Genomic DNA, 17,686 nt, shown 5'->3' with positions numbered 1-17,686 from the left:
ACTCAAGGCTCCAACATCAACTCAACCTTCAGACTCGGCAGCCCCCAAAATAATCGAGTGAGCCAATTTTTTTAAAATAAATATCTTTAGATAAGAAGAAAGGAAAGAGAGAAAGAAAGAGATAGATATCCACACACAGAGAAAGAGACGCATATGTATATATATATATAAACGTACACATATGGTTCTGTTTCTCTGGAGAATCCTGAAAGATGGAGAATGAATGAATGATGTTGTTCTAGGCTGCACACAGGAAGCAGAAAGCAATGAGTGTCTGTCTTGTGAAGGCATCACGCTAGCGCCATGCCTGGGGTTGCAAACATTGCTCCTCTCCTCACAAAGCTGAAGTTGAGTGAGGTTTCAAGGCTGATGCCATCAGCCTTGCCATCAGGTGGTAACATTGCTGAAGCCTGGAGTGGTTAAGTAACCAGGTCAAGCCACAGAGCTGGTATGTAGAGCCAGGATCTTAACCCAGGTTTTCACGGCTCCAAAGTCCACCGTGTCCCCATTTCATCAAGCCTCTGATTTATCTATAACATCATGAAAGTCAAAAGGGGAGGCTTCGGGAAGAACAGAGTGGGCCACAATGTCAAATGCTTGAAAGAGGTCAAGGAAGGAAGGCTGAACCGGGAGTAGCTCCTTCCACAGCCCCGATCCAAGATATAACCAGCAACCAAAGGCTTCCTACCGTCAGTTCCAAAATAAAAGAATCTCTCGCCCATTTGTAAATGAGGGGAGGCACCTTTGGGAATTTCTCTTAGAAGGACCCAACTGGAAAGTCCATCACTGAATCTAGTGGTATCAAAGAGTCAGAAACGTTCATTGTAGACTCAAGTCATTAACAAAATGTAAATGGAAGAATAGAATTTTTTTTTTAAAAAAAAGGAAGTCCTGGTAAAAGTACAAAGAATAATAAATGTGTAAGAAAGAGTAAATAGGATAAGAGTTATAGAAATGTTAAATATCGTGTAATCAAGCAGTGTGTTCCACAGGGACCAGTTAGTATTTGGCTTTATAAGTGATGGGAAATATACAGGAGGTGCTCCCAGCATGATTTTCCATGAAAAAGATGCCTTTTGTTCTCAAAATACAGGGTGCTCTGAATTAAGTAGAGTGGGTTTACAAAGTTCATTCAACTGGAGTCATCTCTCTCTCCCAGCCAGCCCAGCTACTGGTCATTGCCCAGCTGATTGGAGCCAGAGATCTCCCCTCTGCCAGATTCAACACGAGGGGAGAATGAAGAATGCAGTCTCTTATTTACAAGCTGTGAGGCCTGCAAAAACTTTGCAGAGTCTATCTCTCCATTTGGTGATAACTGATCTCCAGGGGCTCAGAAGGGGAAGCTGTTTGGGTTAGCAAGTGTAGGTGTTTGTCCCGATTTCCTGCTCTCACAATGCTTTCACTTATTCCAGCAGATGCAGCCTGATGATTCACTGGAGACCAATGGTCATTTGTGCTGCTCCCTGGAGATAACTCAGAGCTGGTGTTTGGGGATGTACGCAATCTTTGAAAAACCAGACTGGCCCAAGTCTCAGTAGCTTGTTAATTCCTAAACTGATGAATGAAGCAATGCTCAGAGTAGTAAGAAGTTGCCAGGCTCTGCCAAAGGCCAAGCTTTTGCTCACAGTGGTTGGTTCTCAAGTTTCACTCAGTGATCTCTCAGCCTAGCCCAGAGCCAAGACCATTGAGCAAGGACTCTGGAAACCCAGGTTCCATACTGATACACAGGACTTAACCTCTCAAGACTCAGTTTCCTCAGCAGGACCTCAGCAAGGTCCCTTCTATCTCTAAAGGTGTACGAAGCCATGATTTAAGTGAACAAGTGCACTTATGTATTTCCTTAATCAGACAACACCAAGAGCAGGGGTTTCCCACCAACATCCAATACACCGGCCGTGCAAGTAGAAATTGCATATTGCCCCAGAAAATGCAAGAGAATCAACTGAAAAAAAGATATCAAAATTCAGAATGATTCCGGGAAACAAGCTTAATATACTCAGCATACCTAACAACCAATGAGAAGAGTTATACTAACATCAAAAAGTGTAAAACACCTAGGAATAAACTTCCCTGGAAACATGCACAAGATCTACATGAAAAAAAGTTTAAAATGTTAATGAGGGACACAGAAAAATATTTAAACAAATGAAAACACACACTTCATCTTGGACAGGAAAACTTAACAAAATAAAGATATTAATTCTCCCTAAGTTAATTTAAATTTTTAATATTATCCTAATAAAAATACCAATGGGACTTTTTTTTAACTGAACGATGGTTCTAAATTTTGTATGGAAAAATAAATAAACAAAAATAGTGATCAAACTCTTATTTTTAAAAAGATTAATAAGAAGGCGCTAGCCCTCTCAATACATTGCAAAGTATGATAGTCAAAGCAATTTGATATCAAAGCTTGAATAAACAGATTATTGATACAGAAGAGAAAAATCCAGAAATAAACCCAAATATATATAAAAATTTATATTAAATATATATCCACATAAGAATTTATACAAGAATACATAGACATATGAGAATCTACATTTTTTTAATTCCCATTTTGAATTAGTGGGAGGTAAATAGATTATTCAGGAAATGACGCTGGGACAATCAGGTTGCCATTTGGAAAAACATAAGGTTGAATATATGTACACTCTACATATTACAAACAACCAAAAACAAAAATTCCAGGTGAAAACAAAATGTAAACCTTGAAAGCAAAACCACAGAAGTCCTAGAAGAAAACATGGGATTTTTAAAAATAATCTTAACAGTGGAGAAGGTTTTCCCAAATATTATACAAAATTCCAACATCATAAAAGAAAAGATCGATAAACTGAATTACCTTTAAAAAAAGAAAAGATCATCATGATTTTTTAAAAACGTAAACAAAGTCAAATGAAAAACCAGGAATAAATATCTTTAAAGTATATTTCAGACAAAGGGCTAATTTCCTTCATGCAAAGAACTTCTCAAATCAATGAGATAAATAACCCAATAGAAAACGGAAGTAAAAATATGAACAGAAATGGGCAAAGAGTTCACATAAAAGGAACTACACACGGCTCTTATCATAAGAAAAGATGTTCAATCTCAGTCACAATAAGATAAATGCAACACAACTCTCAGAGATACAGAATTGACAAAAACCAGAATGTTGGATAACAGGCTCATTTTACTAAGGAAAAATAGGCACTCAAAATTGCCTGAGAGTGCAAATAGGAAAATCCTCTAAGAGCAATTTGACAATTTCTATCAAAATTTAAAAAGTAGAGATACCCCTTGACTCAATAATGCCACTTCTAGAAACTCATCTGATAGGTATATTTGTATATGAGTGAAATGACACAGATATGGGGTAATAATTGCAGCATTGCTTGAATAGCAAAAGATTGGAAACAAATGTTCTTCAGTAGGGCGCTGATTAAATAATGAACTACTCAGATATACTAAGTGAAAAAAGCAAAGTGCAAAGCAATGTGTACTGTACACTACCACATGTGTTTAAAAAATATTGAATATTACTTACATATGCTTGTATATGCATGGATAGTCAATGCATATAATCAATACAAAAACTAAGAAGTTTTATCTGGGACAGGAACTGAGTAGCTAGGAAACAGGCATGAGAAGGGCAATTGTTTTTCACTGTACTCGCATTTATAACTTTTAAATTTTGTACTATTCAAGAAATTTCAATTAACGCAAAGGCCCACAAACTGCAGATTCTTCAGCCTTACACAGGACCTGCAGGATCAAATTCTCTGGGGAAGGAGCCAGGGGCTGCAATTCTAACAAGCACTGTGTGTGATTCTCATGCAGAGAAGTTTGAGAAGCCCCAACAGAGAGCATCATTGGTAATGCAACGGGTAATGCAACTTATCAAAATAATAATAGCAACAGTGATGTAAGCAGTAATGAACACGTATTTAAAAAGATAAAGCCTAAGACACGACTGCCAAAATCTTGCACAAGTTTTCCTGAAAAAAAATGCTCTGGCACAGCGTAGCATAGAAAGAGTTTACACCACGACGAAGTATTCCTTGTTCTCGCTGGTGTTTGGCTTCAACCACTGTTAATCATTTCACTAGCTTTTTATACTTTGCAAAATGCTTTACCCTAATCCTTTGAAATAGGTAAGAGCATAACAAGCCTTACTTGAAGTTACAGGAAAAAGAGATAAGTGAAATGTTCAAAAACAGCTCACCTCCAAATTCACTACTTTCCAGCTAACAACTATGAACCCAGCTTCCGTGTTCTAAAGAAACTCACGTCTAGAAGAAACGTATACATTTACTAGGTTTCTTCAATCTAGGCATGGCTTGTGTTACAAATCACAGTTGTGTATTTCTGAGATGCTAGGGGAGAGAGAAAGGGCATAGCCCCAAGTCTCAGACAGCTCTGGCTCCCCCTCTGTGTTCTTCAATTTATTCCCCTGTAAATCAAGGTGAAAAAACAATATGGTGGAGTGATTAAGAGCATGTGCTCTGGAGCTAGAATGCCTGGGCTCAAATCCCAGCTCTGCCACTGTGTAACCTTGAGCAAGTTACTTAATTTCTCTGTGCCTCCACGGACACATCTGTAAAATGGGGATGGTACCACCTCACTCACTTGGTATGGGGATTAGATAAATCAATACATGTGCAGCACTTTGTATAGAAACTGGCACATAGTAAGTGCTAGATAAATATTTGCTATTATTATTTCAGACCAGTCTTGGCGTACTAAAGGAAAAGAATTCACAAAAATAACGGTAAACCCAGGGAAGGGGTGGAGAGACAGGGAGGAAAACTCTGTAATGGCTAAAGAGAAGACACAGAAGGCAAACAACAATGAAAAGTTGGTTGTTTCCAAGAAATAAAAAACCAACTACAAGATATTGAAGCAATGGGCCAAGCAAAGCAAAGCTGTTTTTTCCTAGTTCTGTGGACTGCTCGGCAGCCAGACGTTTCCATTTTCCTGTCTGGGTCTGTATCGCTGTATAAGTTTTATGTCAGGAGCCCCAAACCAAGCAGGTTTGGCGTTGGGGGTGGCAGCACCTCTTACCAAGCCCCTGTGCTCATAAGTAGGACCAGGACTGTCACCCTCACTGTCCCCTAAGGCAACAGAAGGGCTTTGCCTCCACAGAAAAACCCGAGGTGGTGAAGGGACTGAAAGCGCTCAAAGGGAATCCCAAACCCACCAGCTTCCTTGGTCATGGACTCAGGGAGCCCAGAGCAGACCACAGACCCACCATCACTTCATTGCATACAATCTGCACTTGGGACTCTGGGCAGCAAATGCAGATGGAAGGGACCCCTGAGACCACACTGCCTGATTTCTCCATTTTACGGTTGCTGTGGGGACTGAGGTGCAGAAAGAGGAAATGACCTGCCCCAAAGTTCAGTGATACCTAGATAATTACCTTACCACAGGGACCACTGATAACTGAAATAGAAGCCCTTCTACTAATTATGCATTATTTCATCTTTAATTGCCATATTTTAGCCATTCTTAAAATGTTCGTTCTTTAAAAACAAGAAAAAGCCCACTACGTAAAATAAGTATCTCGTGAAAACAGTGACTTCAACTGTGGAAACATCCCTTCCCTGTAACAGCTGCTGAGCAGGGAAAACGGTGAAGTAGCAGCTGTCCCCCTAGTTCTCCAGGGCAGATTTGGGAGATGCTATACAGTGCTTGGAAGTGTTGTCCACTCTGACCTGAATCTCAGAGCTGCACCTCCATCAACCTAGTTTTCATTTCGAAGCTGTTTGGAACTACCAACCATAATTTATTTATCCAAAGTTCCTATGAACTTACTTAGGCTCTTAGCCTAATATCTTAACCAACCGAAAACACCGCATGATTCCTTTCCTCTGCAGGTCCTCACAGCCATCACTTTGTCCCTGACACACCCTTCCTCAGAGGCCACCGCAGAGAGGTCTGCTCAGAACCAACCCCAGCTAAAGAGTCAGCCACACAGAATCCATCCTGGGGTCTCAACTGGACAGAGCTGCAGGTACCAAATTTTTGCCCATGGACTGTGTTTTGAAAGATCTGGCCTAGCAAATTTATTTATTTATTTATTTTTAACATCTTTATTGGAGTATAATTGCTTTACAATGGTGTGTTAGTTCCTGCTTTATAACAAAGTGAATCAGTTATACTTATACATAGGTTCCCATATCTCCTCCCTCTTGCGGCTCCCTCCCACCCTCCCTATCCCACCCCTCCAGGCAGTCTCAAAGCACCAAGCTGATCTCCCTGTGCTATGCGGCTGCTTCCCACTAGCTATGTATTTTACGTTTGGTAGTGTATACATGTCCATGCCACTCTCTCACTTTGTCACAGCTTACCCTTCCCCCTCCCCATATCCTCAAGTCCATGCTCTAGTAGGTCTGTGTCTTTATTCCCGTCTTACCCTTAGGTTCTTCATGACCTTTTTTTTTTTCCCCTTAGATTTCATATATATGTGTTAGCATATGGTATTTGTTTTACTCTTTCTGACTTACTTCACTCTGTATGACAGACTCTAGGTCCATCCACCTCACTACAAATAACTCAATTTCATTTCTTTTTAGCAAATTTATTAATATTTGTTTCTCCTTTTAGATAATCAAACATATCTGACGGCCCATCAGAGCTTCCGAACAACAGAAGGTAACTCGTTTTGTCACCAAACTGACCTGCTATTTCAACCCAGAAACAAAACGCACTTTAATGAGCCTGAGCTGCCTTATTCTGAATAAATGTTTGATTCCCTGCTCTGCCCTCCCGCCCTCTCTCCACACACCTTCTCAGAGTCACGGGGATCCGAAGACCCCGTGGACAATGCCGGTATATATACTGAAGCCACCACACTGCCTCGAACTGAAAGCAGCCTGGAACCTGGCAGAGCCAAAGACTTGCTGTATTGCCCTCCCAGCAGCAAAATTTATCTACAATCTGAAATTACATCAAATTTCCAAGGACTGGCGAAAACATTTCCCATGAGCAAGAAGTTAATTTATTTGCAGGGGAAAATGAATGGTTCCTCTGCTTTCCTGACCCTCCCATAGGCACCGGGAAACAACACGAAGTGACCCTGAGGAGAGACCCCAGACAGAGCCCTCACTTATGTAAGATGACCTAAAATCAACCAGGGCTGACAGAGGACATAAATTCTGCAACATACAGTAATGGGTCTGAGGAGTCTCGAAGCCAAGATCCAGACTGGACCTCTATTTAAATGTACTCCCTAGGGCTTGCCTGGTGGCGCAGTGGTTGAGAGTCCGCCTGCCGATGCAGGGGACACGGGTTCATGCCCCGGTCCGGGAAGATCCCACATGCCGCGGAGCGGCTGGGCCCGTGAGCCATGGCCGTTGAGCCTGCGCATCCGAAGCCTGTGCTCCGCAACGGGAGAGGCCACAACAGTGAGAGGCCCGCGTACCGCAAAAAAAAAAAAAAAAAAAAAAATGTACTCCCTAGTGAGAAATAACTTGTTTTTTTGTATGTTATACTTTGGGGGAGGAGTGCTGAAATTGTGTATTTGGAAAAAATTATCAAACTTATGCCTTATACAATTACAGGTAAACAAGTTATTGAAAAGGCCCAGGTTAGTGGAGTTCATTGTGTTAGGACAGGCCACAAGAAGCCCTCTCCCCCTCTTTCTGCCCCTTGTAATTTATTTCACAAATTCCTTCCACTTTGTGTTCAAAAAAAAAAAGAAGAGGCACTTTAGAACCTAATGGCATCTTAGGATTAGAAGAAGCACTGTTTGCGACCATCCCCAGAAAAAAAAAAAAAAAAAAAGATCCTTTGGAAGACCCAATAAGAAAAATTCATTTTCCAATCAAAACATATTAACTCGAACATCTCCCAACCCACCAGAAAACACTCAAAGTAATGAGAACCGTAAGAAGAGGAAGGGGGGGGAAAAATGAGTCAGTCGGGGTAATTTCCTTCTGCTGTTGACCATCCCTGTTCTGTAAAACAATCTGCCAAACTCAGACTAATATCTCTGAAGCAACCATCTCTACCACCACCTGGGCTGGTGGGGATCCCTCATTTCATTCTCCCCAACTTTGTTCAAAAGTGCAGGTAAGCCAAGGGACATCAGACTCTCACAGGCCATAAACTTCAGATACTCCACATGGAGTAAGACATCCAAACACCCATGTGCTAAGAGCTCACGCCACCCTCCTTCAAAGTCAAGTGAACACTTAGTGCTGGCTATGTGAGGAAAATGAGAGCTGGGTAACTTGCCCAAGGTCACAGAGAGCACAGACTTGAAAACTCGTGGTCTGACTCCAGACCCTGCTTTCTTAACCACTGTCCCAGCCCACCATAGGGTGTCAGGGTACAAGCGAGCTTCACCGACTTCCCCAGACACACACGCGCACACACACACATCCCAGGCCTGAGGCTGGCTTCCAGCACCACCCCACCACAAAGGAAGACGTCCCTTCTCCTGATTCAGACTGGACGCCATAGACCGCTGTAATCAGTACATGAAAAATGAGCCACAGTTAGGGAGCCAAAATGAAACGCCATCATTTTGTGTTGTGAAACAGCCTCCCGATTTCCTGAAATCCATGCAGCAACATAGAAAAAACAAAGGGGCTGTTCAAATCATTTTATATCTTCGGCTGAATGTAAAGACTTTAACTTCAGATGAGCTTTGAGATATCACAGCACTTTGTAAAAGGGAGGAACTAGAAAGGAAATCATTCTGTTTCTGGGCCACAGAGTATTTTTCATTCAGAGGAAAAGAAACTCTGGCTTTTTTAAATGTTTTTAAGGATTGATCCTAAACAGAATGCTTATAATCACAGAAATGTCTTATAATACTGGGTCCTTTTCACTTATAAAGTTGTCCCCAATGCAAGTTGAAAGTTGATAACTTGACTCCATGTGCCAACTTCAAATGAACCAAGGTATAAAACAGCTCCAAAAGGACAATTCATTGAAAAGAAGGCCGTAAGGCAATTTGCAAACATCACATGCACTTGCTTTATATGAATAGCTATAGCCACATACAGTATCAAAATGAAACTATAAGGGAAGGAATTCACTGTACAGAAGACAAAACAATACCCTTTTTATTTTTAAAACTCTGGTGAAATAGGTTTCCATATGACATCCCATTTTTTAAAAAATTAACGTAAACCAACCTGCCTGTGGGTTAGTCACGCTACAGAGACCTCATCATAGTGTGTACAGATGCCTAGAGTATTTACAAATGTTATCTGTTAGGTAGTAAAGTTTTGTTGCCATTTTTCCAGCACATATTCCACAGTAAAATAAAGGGGAGATATTGGTGTTCTTGTACAAAAATTCTTAACAAATGGATAAGGCAATTTACCTGAGAGAAGATTTGTTCTTGAAATATTTCTCTTTTCACAATTGGAAATATAGAAATGGGATGTAGTTGTAAAAGAAGCATAAGAATGTCTAAGTTTACATTTTTTCTTTTAAATTATTTAAGTACCATTAAGTTAAAATGTTTACATTCATTATAAAAAATGTTGTTAAATCTTATGCAAATGATTTAACACTGATTGCTGCAACGCAAATTGCACTTTTAAAAAAAATTATTGTATACATGGAAGAAAAATATCTTTTGTTTGCTACCCTGTTTACAAATTCAGACTGACTTCAGGTCAGTCACACAATATGAACTTTGAGAAACGTCAGTCACAGTGTATGTTACAGTTACGATGCAGTCCTGCAAACCGAGTGATATTTTTGACAGGAGACCTCAAGAACCGACTTAGCCTCCAGAGGCGTGTACCAAACGAATGGTCTTCTCCACGAACGCATGTGAAATCTGGGGGCGGAAAAGGTATGAAGAAATTCTGGAATAACCAAAACCGATCAGAAGACGCACAGGAATTGGGGCAATACACATAAAACTTTTGTTTAAAAATCTCTCTCAATATTCCTTAGCAGGCAAGGCCCCGGTTCCTAGTCCAGGTTTCTGGAAGTGGCACACTGGACATCAAATCCCCTGGCCGACCCCGGAAGTGGCCGTGTCTGGGGAGGCTGTGGGCTGCTCTGGCCCTTCTCCCGAGCCGGTCCATCTTCTCCCTGGGTCTTCAAGACAGGGCCAGGGTGCTAAAGGCTGAGCAAGCCTCACGGGAGATACATCTCTTTCAAATAAAGGCACGGAAATCCTGTGTCAGAGGAAGATGTCCAGTCGGCATCCTCAGCCCAGTCCAGACTGCTTGCCAAGAAGATCACGAAGGCGGTCCCACGGGCCCCGGCTGTGTCCTCCTCCTGTTACCCGTGGCCGCTCAGGCCAGGGCCAGGGCACACCAGGAATCCTGTCTCACCGACGACGTGACTTCGGCCGGCGAGGCCAGGCTGACGCCGATGTACAGCCCATCTTGACCTGAGTACTTGAGCTCGCTGTTCTCGGGATTAGCGCTCTCCCCTGCTCCAGACATCACTGAGGCGCCTGCCTGATGGAAGAGGGGGACGGAGAGGAGAGAGAGAAGGGGAGAGACAGTTACCAATAAATTGTCAGGTAGCTGGTCCCTGCTAGGTAAACATTCGGGGACAAGTGAGACGGTTGCTCCCTGGGCGGTACGGTGCCATTGACCTAACTCGGGCGATTTCTGCTCTTAGAAACAGCGTCCTATTCACGTCATTAACTCGTGGCAGGAACCACCAGGCAAGATGCGCAGCTGGACGCAGGTAGGAAAGGGAAACTGGAGGTGGCCTATTTGTAAAAAGTGCCAAACACTCAGATCTCCGACAGTGAAACAAACCACACCACGTAGGTCAACAGGCCATAAGGATGCCCACACAATCTAATCACTGCAAAAGAGAAAAGGCAGAGCATGGCGCGTACACACACGCGTGCGCGCGCGCACACACACACACACACACACACAGCGGAACCACGAGGCTTAGCAGTTCTATCAAAGTCTGAGAAGGAAAGATACACAGTTCAGCAAGACCTGATAAATGAAATTTTTGAGCCCTGACTTCATGGAAAATTAACCCATGCATACACAGGCTTTAATTCTTCCCTAAAGCACAGGCCATGTTTGAAGCAGACCATGTGATAAAGAAAATGCTAACATCCTATATCTGTCATGATCGTGGCAATCATTTCTTGAAGCAAAAGGTCACCTTTCTCTTGTTTCATTCCTTCCTTCCTTCCATCCAAATAAGAAAAGCCAAATAGCAAACATGATATAATTTAGTAAAATCAAACCAAAATAACTAAAATCATGTTTAGACTATGGTTGGAGAAAACAGTTGCATTTGACTTTTTTTTCTTTTAAATCCAGCCATAATCACATACTTGTGAATCATGCTTTCTTTCCTTTTCAAAGCTCTGAAGCCCATTATTTCTTCTGAGCTTTCAGGGTTCCATTCCATAAACTACTGGATACTTGTTTTTTAACACAGGTAGAACATCTTGTACTTTTCAAAGCATTCCTTTTCTACATTCACAATCCCATTAAATCCTAAAACATCCATCTGTCTGGCCAAGTTGACGGTACATCCACTTCAGAGAAATACAGGGCACCAGACACTGAGCGAACTGAACGGAAGGGCCCCAGCCCCTCCGTGGCTCCACTCAGGAGCCTAGCAGTCAGCGTGGTCCTACCCTCTCCCAGAAAAGATCTGGTTTTCTCTCTGACCCTCACAATAGCTGTATGGGACTGAGAGGTAGGATTTTGGGAAGTGTGACCATGGAACTTCCTGTCCACCCATCCCAGTTCCCTCCCAGCTGGACAGACCAAGTGTGGCCCCACCACAGGTAACGAATCCTTCCCTTTCCTAGCAAAAATGAATGTTTGTGCAAAGCCAGCAACAGTCCCTACCCCTGCCCCCAAACTTCTTTTTAAATAATACAAACTTAAAGATGTAAACCAAGGGCTTTGGGTGCCTAAAAAAGCAAATTTCACAAACTCACTGAGATGTCTAAAATTTAAAATAGATTCTTGTGAAATAGATGAAATAATCCCGTCCAACAAACTAAAGCTATGGATTTAGTTACACGTACAAATACGGTGATTACTTTTAGCTCAGAACCTCGGCTATAAGCAAACTCAACATAGATCCAGATTTAACCCCCAAAGAAATACACAAAAGGATGCTATTCAATTACAAAAAGGGTCTTCATTTTAGAAAAGAGCTATCATACAACTAGTAGAAAGAGTGAGCTCCCTTATAAATGACTAATGTCATACCCAGCTTGGTATTATCTACCTATTCCCCAAAAAGGCACATTTGCATTTATCTGACTAAATCTGACTTCACCACAGCAAGTGCTATTTTCTGAAATGGAGGGGGTGCCTGGACTGACCCAGGAAGCAGCCCACCTCAAATGGCCAGAAATGCTGAGACAGCAGAGGGGTCTGCCGTCACCACAAGTCGCAACAAGAAACATGAGCAGGGCACCTCGGCCCCGGGGCCAAGTCATTCCCAGGTTGTGTGGGGAACTAGGACACGCACACACTCGAAAGTAAGACCACTCAACAGTTATCATGAGTTTATGAGTGTTTGAGACAGGGAGGTAGAACAAGAGGTCAGAGAAGGAATCGCAGAGGGGAAAGGATGCCCGGGGACAGCCACAGGCAGCCTGCACGGTAGGACCAGCATGGACTTTCAAATTCTACCCTGGTTCAGCCACCCACCTCCTGAGCTTCCTCCTTGGGAAACTGGCCCTACCTCAAGCATGTTTCTGATGATTAAGTGAGCTAATGTGTGCGGGCACGTCAGAATGCCTTGCCATGTTAAATATTCCATGAAGGGAAGCTATTGCTGTGGGTGAAGAAAGGGTGCTCAAAATTGGAAGCATGCAGGATGTGGAGAGGTCTGTTCACAAGACAAGACAGCTGAAAGGGAAGGATACTAAGCAATGAGTCAGAAAAGATTCTGTGGGAGGGAGAAACTAGAGTCTGACCTAGAACTTTCTGTGCCTCAGTTTCCTCACCTAGAAAATGGAAATAAAGAGGCACATATGTCAGAAGGTTGCTGCAAAAGAATTAAATTAGTGTATGTAAAGCCCTCGTGAAAGTGTCTGACAATAGTCAAGACTACACACGTATGTGCTATTGACACTATGAGAATTTTGTTACTGTAGTGAAGGAGCGTGGACCTCACTCAATCTCCCCAATGTCAGCCTTCACCAGGCAAGGTGCCGCCATCACTGGGTGGGAGCAGCCCTACGAACTCAGCCAGAGCCAAGTGAAAACCACCACAGCCATGACCTTATTCTAATCATCACTGACGGCTCTGCGCAGAGAGAAAGCGAGGTGCTCCTGCGGCCCTTCAAAAGGCTCATCGGCCCTTTTTCAAATAAGCCGCATTAAAGAGACCTTAATACCCTGAACATTAGTCTTACACCTGAACAACAGTCCCGAAAGCTACTGTTGAAATACCTATTTACTGTCTTCTTTGTTCAGACAAAAACGTTAAGCTATATGGCAGGCAAACCCCAAATTACGTGAGTGATGAGCTCCTGAAAAAAATATCAGCTCATTGGAAATCAAAAGCAACATCTGAGTTTGTCAGAAAAAAATACAAGTACTTGTGCCCAAGGTTTGAGAACCTTATTTTTAAATGGGGATATACTATTTAAACACGGAATGCTGTGATGCACAGCGTTTTTTTCTATGTCAGTCATACCTCAGTAAAAAATAACTTGAAATTTCATGTCACAATACATAATGAGATCATCACGATGAGATCAGATGGGATGGATAACGCCAGCCCCCTCATCCCTGGCTGGCGGGGTTATACCCTGGCGCACACCTTAGAAGGTAGTTAGCAAAGCCATCAAGAACTTTATACCCTACTTAGCTCTGTAATTTCACTTCTGGAAATGGATTACAAGGAAAAAATTCAAAGGGACGGAAAGGCTCCCCACAGGAAGACATCCATTGCAGGGTTACTTATAATAGTGGAAACCATGGAAATAATCTAATGTCTCATAATATAAGGATGGTCTGGGAACGAAGGGATACCTGCTTAATGAATTATTATGCAAGTATTAAAAATAATAAGATCATGTAACAAAATGGAAAAAATCCTGTAATGCAATGTTAAGTGAAAAACAGCAGGATAGAAATTCTAGGTCATAATTACAACTTACCCATGTGCATGCAAATGTATTTCAAGAGAACCCAGTGTGGGGTGGGAGACTGGGGACCACCTGGGAGGGCCCAACCAGTTAGCCATGTATACCTTCCTTCTGAATATTTTAATTGAGTGGCTTACTGCCGTCTAACTCTGGGGGAGAGGAACAGAAACATGAGGCACCAGTACTTGAGAGCCAGCCTGGACAGTCATAAAGCAGCATGAAAAACAGGGGGGAATCAGAGTGGAGGGAGGATCAGATGGGCCCCCATGCACCCCTGAGGTCACCTCTGAGCCACCTGGCATAGGCTGGAACCCAGCCAGCCATGCACGTGTGCAACACAGTTCCAGGTACGTGAAAACCCCAAACACAGTACACAGATGGGTGCAACAGTATAACCTGAGGTCTTGAAATGGGCATTCTAACAGCAGAAGACGACTAGAATTAGCACAACTCTCCTTAAGAAACCTGGCTTGTCACATTGTCATCTTAAGTGCCTTCCCTTCACTGGCGATATTCACGAGCTACCTCTCAAGAATCAGTTCAATCTGGGGGGAAAAAATTATTAGGACCCTGGACCCAGTACACACACACACACACACACACACACACACCCCAATATAAATGCCAATTGGTTAAGGTTTTCCCACGTCTACTTAAATCCCTGAAAGGATCAGATCGCAGACATCTCAACACGGCCAGAGCAGGCACGTCACTAACCCTAAACCAGCCTAATCCCCCGAAAGTTCCTGAACAACAGTAGAGGAGAGTGCGCCGGACGCCCACAGCCGAGCCATCCTTCCTTCTTTGGGAGGCAGCTCCGCCGGGCGAGGTCCTGGCTCTTTCTCTGATCAAAGTGCAAGACGAGGGTGGAGCAGAAATCTGTTCTGTGTTATCACTCCCAGCTTATCGGCCTCCACCCTCCCACTGACGACTGAAAATCGGGGCACTTCCTGTTGAAAGAATGTGTTATCAGCCCCGACCCAGGCCGGGCTTAGCACTGCAAGCAGGCCCGGTCAGGTGGGGGACCCGCAGCCACTGGCCGGACGCCCCCCTCCTAAAGGAATAAATGACTTCAGGGACACGTCGCGGCTGCAGACCTGGACGTGGAAAATCTCCACTGGCCCGTGAGGCAGCACAGTGATCTTTGGATCACCCAGATGGTTTTGCTGTGAAAATAAGCCTTCGCTCATTTTCGGACACGTATCTAGATGTCAAGGGTTTCTGACTTGCTGAGCTCCTCTAGCCGATGCCCAGCAGTGTCTGGCTCACAGTGGGCTCGCCAGCCATGAGCCTTGTCACATCCCATTACAGGCAGGCCCAGAGACAGCCTCCCATAATACCCACGAAGCAGCTCTGGAAAGTGACACGTCAGAGCAGAGGGAACCCTTAAAGGACACAGTCTTTCCAGAAGAATTACAGAGGCTCTCTGGCTTGTGAATTATAAACAGGAATTTCATTTTTGAGGAAGAAAACCAAAAAGGAGTCCGCTGGGGTGTGCTCTGTCTGCCTGCCATGCTTTAACCTCTCCTAACGCTGCCTCACAATCTGGAGAGACAAACCTTGGCACCCCCGGCAGGCTGGGGGGGGCGTGATCATTCCCAGAGCACAGGATTTTGAAGACGATCACACTGCCTCCTCAGTTTGGATTCGGGCTGTCAGCTTCCACGGCCTCTGGTCTGTCCTTCCTACACATCTAAGCAAGTTGTGGTTACAGCTTTTCCTTGTGTGAGGGGAAGCCAGCCACCCCTCACTGCCAAAGCTTTCTTCTCTGCTTTCGTCACCTCTAGGTTAGACTCTGTGGTGTTTGATGGCATCCTTCCTCAAAAGAAAAATTAAAAACTCTGTCTAAGTTCCTAACAAAGGAGAAACACTTTCAGATAAACCTTAACTTCCACTCTAAAAACCAAGGTCATTTCAGTTTGGATGGAGGGAACAGGACCAGACACAAAAGTGCCCCAATAGTTGAGGAGGTAACGCTAGGAAGATACACAAACACACATGGGTTCTGTCTCCACCAGGACACGTGAAAACCATCAATCACAACAAAACCCTCTAAGTCTCCCACAAGGGCTCAAGAAAGCTCAAGAAGGGAGAGTCACGGTCACCTCAGCCGATGACCCAACTCAGTGTTTAGCAGAATCGTTTATTTTTTTGTAATTTAGCAAACAAATTCCTTACTGAGGAGAGCTCACTGGCTGTCCCCTTGACCCCTTGTGCCCCTTCTGGGCCTGAGCTGGCAGGGTTATATCCATAGCCAGGATGCTTCTCTTTTCAAGGAGGGAAAGAATTATTCTACACACACTCTACTCCGGACAAAGGAGCAAACTGTTTTATGCATCTGTACATACACACAGCAAGCATGTTGTGATAAAGAAAGGCATGGCCCCAAGTTTATAGGTACTCTGGGATTATCAGCAAAACACTGATGTACAAATAGAAATTGCAAGAAGAAGGGTTTGTCCCGCAACTTCAAGTCACTGGCCTACTAAAGAAAAAGTTTATCTTTGGAAATGAATCAACATGGACGGCTTTATTCTAGTCAAATTCAGTGGTGAAAGATCCAGAGGTGAGATTTAAAACCTGATGGATTAGGATCTTATTAAAGACGGGCTTTTTAGGAGCTCAGATGGGCATCTTCCTCTGGCCATATCTACTAGACAAAGCAGACCACGGTCCGGGCACCAAGCAGCATTTACAAGAAGGCATTATGAAAGTGCTAAGAATCATAACGAGTGAAAAACTGTTGCTATCAGGGAGATAAAAGTATTTAAACATGGTTCCTTTGTGAACACAATAGCTTTACATCTCTAAATTCACGCCATGAAGAAAGGGAATGACATTTATGTCTAATGTCTTGGGATAGAAAAAATTCCATGCAAATAAAGCACATCGCTATTAACTTCCAAGGTCAAATTTAAATAGTGCTATTCTTCTTGAGCTTCAAAGTGGTCTGCAGGCATCTCCCACTTATGCTACACTACACTCCTAAGGACCAGATGGTAGGAATTACTCTTCCCCTTTAGGAGAAGGAGGAAAACCTTGGCAGTTTGCTATAGTCACACACAGAGCTGGAGCTAGCGCTTGGTTGCCTGACTGCTTCCTTCCAGCTGCTAATCCGTGAACCCCCAGGATAAACTTCAGACCATATTCAGGCTTCATCATGAATCAAGCGACTAAACATAAGGAGAGCTCTAAATTAAAAGTATTTCGCGTTTAATAGGATAAAAATATGATTCTGGAGCGTGTGCACCAGCTCTGGTGAAACCATGCCATGCTAACAACCAGCAAAAGGGGCAGTACACCAAGTAAATTATCATTTAAATATCATCAGAGGGCTTCCCTGGTGGCGCAGTGGTTGAGAGTCCGCCTGCCGATGCAGGGGACACGGGTTCGTGCCCCGGTCCGGGAAGATCCCACATGCCGTGGACAGGCTGGGCCCGTGAGCCATGGCCGCTGAGCCTGCGCGTCCGGAGCCTGTGCTCCGCAACGGGAGAGGCCACAACAGTGAGGGGCCCGTGTACCGCAAAAAAATAAAAATAAATAAATAAATATCATCAGATAATGACTTGGAATTGTTCACTCAAAAGACTCCAACATGACATTGAAATCAATACCTGTTATTTG

The 17,686-nt window shown here is 43.4% G+C and overlaps 1 protein-coding gene across 1 annotated transcript in view; it reads right to left on the bottom strand.

The window, feature by feature from the left end:
* Positions 1-9,038: 9,038 nt before the first annotated feature.
* GATA6 (GATA binding protein 6) overlaps positions 9,039-17,686 on the bottom strand; it is a 30,049-nt gene continuing 21,401 nt past the window's right edge. Inside the window, exon 7 of the mRNA XM_082667981.1 lies at positions 9,039-10,421. Coding sequence (XP_082524107.1) covers positions 10,254-10,421 — 168 coding nt within the window. The 3' untranslated portion in view covers positions 9,039-10,253. The remainder of the gene's footprint in view (positions 10,422-17,686) is intronic.

Source organism: Grampus griseus (assembly GCF_964374135.1).
Source record: "Grampus griseus genome assembly, chromosome: 12".
NCBI lineage: Eukaryota > Metazoa > Chordata > Mammalia > Artiodactyla > Delphinidae > Grampus > Grampus griseus.
The sequence above is the reverse complement of the archived record's forward strand: the minus strand, read 5'-3'. Positions and strand labels throughout refer to the sequence as shown.